The 7,980-nt window shown below is 38.8% G+C and overlaps 1 protein-coding gene across 1 annotated transcript; it reads left to right on the top strand.

The window, feature by feature from the left end:
• Nucleotides 1-7,249, top strand: LOC130919912 (synaptogyrin-3-like). The gene is made up of 4 exons (XM_057842545.1): nt 1-221; nt 2,091-2,325; nt 2,592-2,737; nt 6,562-7,249. The coding sequence occupies exons 1-4, from the start codon at nt 117-119 to the stop codon at nt 6,793-6,795; spliced, it is 720 nt and encodes a 239-aa protein (XP_057698528.1). The 5' UTR covers nt 1-116; the 3' UTR covers nt 6,796-7,249.
• The last annotated feature ends 731 nt before the right edge of the window (nt 7,250-7,980 follow it).

Here is a 7,980-nt window from a genome sequence, read left to right as displayed (position 1 = left end):
CGCACAGCGGCGCACAGCTGCTTCTGTAGCCGTCTCGTCTGCTCCTCTCGGCGGGGAGAAGGATCTGCGCTAAGCCGGTGGAGGTCGCTAGTTCGGTCGAAGCGGTGCCGGCGGCCATGGAGTCCGCGGCCGCATTCGGAGCCGCCAAAGCCGGGAAGCTGGCCTTCGACCCGGTCGCCTTCTTCACGCATCCGCGGACCATCATGAGGCTGTTATCGTGGGTGAGCGAGCTTCTGCAACAAAAACCTCCAATAAATAAATAAATAAAATCTGGGAGGAGGGGGGGGGGTCTCGTGGTGCTTTCCAGTAACACTCTTTGTCTTCATCTTTGCATTGCTGCAGCCTCCCAAGCTAATGAACGTCCTGATTGGTGCATTTATCTGAAAGCCTCTTTTGTCTACAGCTGCAACCTGCATGTTAATCATGCAAATAAAACTGGTGAATGCTCATTAGCATATCACACTTGACTGTGTTGTATGTTGAATACATGAAGCACATGTTGCAAATAAGATTATTATTATTTAGGGGCGTAAAAGTAATTATAGTTCTAAAATATATATGCAGTAAATTGAATATGAATACAAATTATATAAATTTGCATATTTTTTTCGTATTTGAATGTAATGTACTATTGCAGTTTAATAACTAATCATACAACTATGGATTGTTACAACTTTACATTTTATCTTCTCTCTATCATATATTTTAACATATCGTAATTTTTGGACTATAAGCCGCTGCCTTTCTCCTTCATTTTGAATCCTGTGGCTTACAGTCCAGTGCGGCTTATTTGTTGATTTATTTGGGTTAATTGGTAACATTTTATTTGACAGTGGCATCATAAGACTGTCATAAGACCGTCTTAATTATGATATGAAACTATCATGCGCATTACTTATGACAGATGTCATTAATTGTCATCCGGCAAATTATGTGACTAACTCCATTTATGTCCGGCTCAAATCTTTTACATCCATTCCAAAGTGAGATCATTTGCCGGATGACAGTAAATGACATCTGTTATAAGCATTAATTAATATTCATGAGAGTGTCATGTCATACAGTAATTATGATTGTCTAATGACTTATGGAGCCACTGTCAAGTAGTGTTCCCAAATACCATAACTAGCAATTAATGAAACAACTGGAACAGTAACTGAAGAAATAATTAGCACAGAACATGAATCTTGATTGTTATTTACATTTGCAGCGCTGCAATGCATGCTAGGAGGCATGTTGGACAGCAACAGTGTTGATAGAAGATGGATGCAGAGGTTTACTGTCTCCCCAAAGGATCAGTGATGGCCAAATGAAGCTTCTTAAAGCAATGAAGCTTTGCTGCCAATTGGTTCAAAACGTCATGGTGGTTCATTTGGTCTTATGACAGTCGTATGATGCCGCTATCAAATAAAGTGTTACCGGTAAATATCTTTTGGTGTAAATATGCCATAATACAGTGAGGACAACTGCAGCTTAAAGTCCAGTGCGGCTTTTCTATGAACAAATGATGTTTTCGTGCCAAATTTGGTGGGTGGCGGCTTATAGTCAGGTGCGCCTTATAGTGTGAAAATTATGTATTATGTAATATGTTAATTTAACAAAAATATGTAATTTTCTGAAGCGCAATTCGACAATATTCTCCCCAGCTACAGAGGAAATATGATTATTCTGAATATATTTAATCATTTTTTATATTACCAAGTTTAATTTTATTTGCTCGTTTTTCGTTTTTGTGTTTTGATGTGTCACATTGTCATTTTTTAAACCTGTTTTTCAATTAGAATATTTTTTCACATACACAGATGCATATAGATGTTCAGGTATGCTTTTTTCATCCTTCTGCTGTGAACTTAAATTAGTGTGTCACTAGTACGCACAAAATCCATTTGAAATGAGAGGACTGATAGCTAATGAATATCCATTTGCTGCGAGCTGTACCAGTTCAAATGGATTGGAAGGCTATCTTCGTCAATGGCGGCCAACTAGTTAATTTTGAAAGATTGGAAATGTTCCATGTTTTATCTTCCATATCAATGATAAAAATATTTCTTCGTGTATTGTTGGTTCGTTCTTATGTGTATGTGCGGCAGGTCTTTTCCATCGTGGTCTTTAGTTGCATCGTGAATGAGGGCTACATGAACATCGGCAGTGAACGTCTTTTGTGCGTGTTCAACAAGAACGCAGACGCGTGCAACTACGGCATGACGCTGGGTGTGTCCTGCTTCCTGGCCAGCGCCTTCTTCCTGCTCTTGGATGCCGTATTTCCGTCCTTTAGCAGCCTGAAGGACAGACGGCGCGCCGTGTTGCTTGACCTCATCTGCTCTGGTAAAGACGAACTAGCGCAAAACCCCTACATTTAACTCTAAATCTTACTATAAAAAACATAATTAACCTTAACTCCTTGATTTTGTGTGTAATGTATTATATACACTGTATACTAGTATACAAGCTTCAATTTGGGATTTTCGCATGAAAAATTAAGGGGATACACATGATTTGCATTCTTCATTTGGCCGGGATCTGGCCCCTGGGCCTCAAGTTTGACACAATGACTAGAATCCTTAACTCGTTTCCTGTCCCTGTTCTCTGAGGGGTGGCCAGCTTCCTGTGGTTCGTGGGCTTCTGTTTCTTTGCCAATCAGTGGCAGGCGACGTCACCGGACGAGCTGCCTCTGTCGCAGGGTGCCGATGCCGCCCGAGCCGTCATCGCCTTCTGCTTCTTCTCCGTCATCACTTGGGTCAGTAGCTAGTCTGCATGGTGCAAATTAGGCCTCCGGGGTGTTCGCTTAATATTTGGCCTTCTTTTATGGTTTAGTTGAATTTTAGTCTGGCTTTGCACAATTGCCATTCATTGGCTGCCACCATTTTGTCACAATGACTGAACTTTGGGTGTTGCAAATCGCATGAGGTATTGTCACCTGCCCAAAGAAATATGAGCAATTTCAGCCCTAAAGTGTCTCATAACTTTGTTAAGGAAATTGGGATCCCTTTTAATGTGTTATATATTGGATACATTTTTTAAATTTTTGTTGTAAGTAATGATTTTTGTACTATATAAATACATTCTTATGTTATTTCATGTATCATTGATTGAAAAAAATCCTTCAAATTTGTAAATGTAATTTCTTAGAGTAATATTTTTTAAATATCAGTTTACAATCTCATTAAATGAAAATCATATGACATTTTTCTTACCTAAATTAAATGATTGTATAAAATATTTAACGTCAAATATTAATTATTGGGTATAGTTACATTTATAACACATTATACTTGTTACATTTTTACAGTTTTATGCATATGTGTGTGTCTGTGTGTATATGTATAAACTGTCAATTATTTAAAAAATTGGTAGTTTCATTTAAAACACATCATATCAGTAATTAATATTTTTTTTGAATACATATATATATATATTTTTTTAAATATAGCTTTCTATTAACATAATTATAACTATAATAATGATAATAGTATGGTTCTATAAAAGGATTAATATAAATTATTAAAGGTGTAGTATTATTATATTAACTTTTAACTTGTGTGTATATTTGTTTTGTTTTTTTTAACGTTCATTACACTCTTTACTACTACTTTATTGCTACTTACAGGTTTGCATTTGTACATCCTTTCACTACATGTAAAGGAAACCACGGATAGAAAGGCTTGTAGTTCTTTTGCTTAACTAGTAGGTCACCATCAGTGTTGTTAATTTTACTTTAAAAAAGTAATTAATTACAGTTACAAATTACTTCTCCCAAAAAGTAATTGCTTTAGTAACTCAGTTACCTGAATGTAAGAGTAATTAGTTACTTGGCAAAGTAACTAGTGATTTTTTTTTTTTTCTCCAAAAAAAAAAAAAAAAAAAAAAAACTGGTCACACAATGTGAAGCTTAAAGGGCTTGGGGGACAATTGGCCCAAGCCCAATTCTTTACCCTCCACTTAACTAGACACAATGGTATTGTGATAACTAGCTAGTAACCTTTGCTATGTATGGAAGTCATTTAAAGTTGTGAATCAATCGTTAAAGTTGTTAAAATTTCTCCCGTTATTGCATTAGTTCCCATCTGTCTACTTTAAACATGTGTAAGTTTTAAAAGTGTTTCATCATTTAAAGATAGATTTAAGTTAAGATTTTGCCGATTTAGGAGCATTTTAGATTAAAAAAAAATTACTTAGGTTCGCTAGGAAGGATCTCTACATCAGGGCCTTCCTGAGAGGTCTACTGCTTTAAGATGGCGGCTGTTTACAAACGCATGTAGTCCTTAAAACATGTTGGCAATGCAGCAGTGTCTGTCATATGCATCTAGATCTATAATATGATATCTACCGTGTCATGTGGGCGTAGTTTGTCGGCTATGGCTGCAGTCAGGTATTATTGGAGCCATCTAGCATCGCGGTTGCAACGGCGTCTTCCCCACTCCTGCTCTGCTCTCGTCCCCGTGAGTCCGTTTCTCTCAGACTTTTTTTTATTCAACCAACTTAGTAACGCATAGTAACGCACGCCTTTCCTGCCTCAGTAACGGTAACGGCGTTGCCAAGGTGAGAAAAGTAATTAATTAGATTACTCATTACTGAAAAAAATAACGCCGTTAGTAACGCCGTTATATTGTAACGCCGTTATTAACAACACTGGTCACCATTGTTGCTGACATTGCATGACGGTGACATCACTGGATTATGCTGCCGGGCTTCCAGAGTCTGACTCTAGCGACATAAACATGTCATCTGTTCAGCCCTTCCAATTTGAACCGAAGAGGAACATTAATGAGCATGACCGTACTGTCGGCATTTCGCAAAACGAGTACCAAAAGTAAAGTGAACAGGACGAGACAAGAGCTGGACAAAACAGGTGTTCTGCCAAAATGTGCTACAAGAGGCGAATTTGACAACCAAAGTACTACCATGGGCTTTCAACTTGTTTTGTTCAGATGCATACAGACAGAACATACTAAAGATGCCTTAAGAAAATACTTAAACATAGTGATACCAAATAAGGGTGGTTTAAATACGCTATGTGACTAATGTGGTCAACATATTAACAATCTGCTCTAAAATTACCATAAGAAAACACAATGCTTAAAAGTATTTGAGGGAAAACATGCAAAAGTATTTTGAGGCAATGAAAAGGTAATAAAAGACTCAATAAAAACACAAATAGTAATTACTCGCCGCTTACAACTGATGAAACATGTGTTGGACTCACCGCTTAGGAAGGAATTGCAAAACACTGTTAGTGTTTGTCTAGTGCAGTGGTTCTTAACCTTGCCAAAGGTACCGAACTCCATGATTTTCACAGGTGCATTTACCGAACCCTCATAATAAAGCCATTTTTTTTACGAATTCAAAACCTACAAAACTAACATCTAAGTGAATTTCTGCTCAAATTTCTTCCAGATTTCAAATTTACAACATAGAATTTTGTCTTTTGCTGTTGATTTTCATGTTGGTAAATGAAATTAAACTCATTTCATTTCACACTGTTTCTTTTTCTTTTTTACTTGTACATTCTCATTTTATTGTCGCATTCAGGCATCACAATTTATTTTTATAGTGTAAAATGACGCAAATTTCTTTCCTTTTTTTTTGTTGTTTTTTTGTTGTTGTTTTTTTTTTGTTTAATTATCTACGCAGTTCACGTCTGTAGGTCTGTTATACTTCCTCATACCAACTCCCAGTCCACCTTCCACTGAGCAAACCGATTTCTCCTCCCATTAGATAGAATGCTAGCATTTGAAAGAAACGGAATCAAGCTTGTAAATTGAGGGCAAACCAGTCCGAAACCTGGTCTAAAATGCCACTTTGTCTAGATTTAGTCAGCGTACAAAATACGGCTCTGCATTACTTAACCTTCACCGAACCCCTGAGGCTTACTCACCGAACCCCTGGGTTTCGATCGACCTCCAGTTAAGAACCACTGGTTTAGTGTCAGTGACAAACTATGTCATCACCCCGAGCGCCCATTAAAAATGCCGCTCTTCGTAGGTCAAAACATGCCCTAAATATTATAGATTTTTCAATCAATGGCAACATTGTATGTGTTTCTAATAACATATTTTAGTCAAAAGAATTATTATTATTATTAAATTATGGCTTATTAAAGCCTACAAGTCTTTATGTCCGAGGTTCCTTTTAAACATATTTGTTCGTTCTTTTATTTATGTACATTTGTAGATTCCATTCAAATTATCATTATTGGAATTTTTAGACCGCCCTTAGGGAGGTCTCAAACACTCGCTTGCTTTGTTCTTTTCATTGTCAAATAAACCCCATGGCCAGCCGCAGAGCACACATTTAGACCACAGATAACATAACTTAGCAATTGTGCCAAAGATATCCAACGATCTGACTATTGCGAATCCCAGTGTTCTAAAAAGAGCACCAACAGCCAAACGACATTGCTATAAAAAGATAGAAAACCATCAAGGAAGACTTTTTGAAGAAGCTTCTGATTGGCTGTAATCAGTGACTTCGGCACTGTCAACTTGGTCCACAGCGCTCGGTGCGCAGTTGGCCCAAAGTTCACAGCGTCTAACCCAAGGAATTTCTTGTGCTTGCCAACAGACGGTGCTGACGCTGAGCGCCCTGCGTCGTTTCCTATCGGGATCGCACGCCAACCTGTTCACGTGGCAGCACCTGGACCCTGCCCCTGGCCATGCCAGGGCCACTCCCTACCCCATCACCAACGGCGCCACCATTGTCACGACCAAGCCCTACCAAGCCCCGCCCTTCACCGAGACGCTAGACCCGCAGAAGCTCACGCAGCAGCAGCACAGACCCGTGGCGCCCGCCTTCTGAACAACCCACAACTGTTGTTGCCATGGCAACCTCACGCTCACGGCTTTTGTTTGTTAACGCGCGCACTCGCAGGCACCCCACTGTACTCACACAAACACAGACGCATGTTCTTCTCGTGTAGATAACGCCTCAGAAAAAGGACATTTTTAGTGAAATCATTTTGTTGGCTCACAATTTGATTGACAGGTAGAAATAGGGAGGCATGATTTGCAGGCTATCCCGGCAAGGGATTAAAAAAAAAAAAAAAAAGGCAGGCCTGCAGCTTCCTGAATGTTCCACTCCATCTGAAATATTCATGTGATTTAATATTTCATTGTGATATGCTCAACTGAATGATGAAAAATGAAAAAAAAAAAAAAATAGAAATAAATAAAGCCAGCACCATCTTCAAAAGAGGGTTCGGCCTTTGTTTTTGCTCTTCACATTAATGGTTTATACCAGGGACTTACTGATATGCATGGAAAAGTACCATTTTTATTTCAATTTGTATTTTTTTTTTTTTTTTGGACTATGTAAATATATAATCAAGCAAGTGGCGGGTGCTGGTTATTCATTGAGGGGAAGCTCAAAGTGTGTCCGCCTGTAAGTGCTTTGGGACGGTGGCGGGGCTCAGTGGCACTCGCTGCTCAGTAGGGAAAGAAACTAAAGTGCCAGAAGTCAAGTCTCCAAATACAAGCAGCTACAACAGACAAAAGCAAAAAATAAGCTGGATTTTTCGCTTGTCATTTTTAACAAAGCAAGTGTCGCTAGAATGATTATGAAAGTCTATAGCCCCTTTCACATACACTTGAACACTGTTTAAATCCCGGGATTTAAACGGGCAGCCTTTGTATGTGAAAGCAATTTCCCGGGTCGCCTGACACAGAGATGACCGGACATTTACCGAGTCGCGTGTTAGTATAATGCCCAGGACTTTCCCGGGAAGTCGTGTGTGTGAACGCAGGCGTTAAGTTCACGGGTCACAGCATGATGGCTGATGATGTAAATATCACGGCAGGCCAATCGTCACTTCCTCTTTCTTTGCAGTAAGACGAAAAGCGGTAAACAAACATTGCAATTATCAACATAGCAAGCTAGAAATAGTTTAATTAAACTGACAATGCAATGAAATTAAATTGATATTGGATCGTAGAGCCGAGGAAGAGAGTCCATCCTCCATCTTTGGAAATGTGTGGTTTATTTTGT

Source organism: Corythoichthys intestinalis, chromosome 8 (assembly GCF_030265065.1).
Source record: "Corythoichthys intestinalis isolate RoL2023-P3 chromosome 8, ASM3026506v1, whole genome shotgun sequence".
Lineage (NCBI taxonomy): Eukaryota > Metazoa > Chordata > Actinopteri > Syngnathiformes > Syngnathidae > Corythoichthys > Corythoichthys intestinalis.
This window is presented reverse-complemented; position numbering and strand designations above follow the sequence as displayed.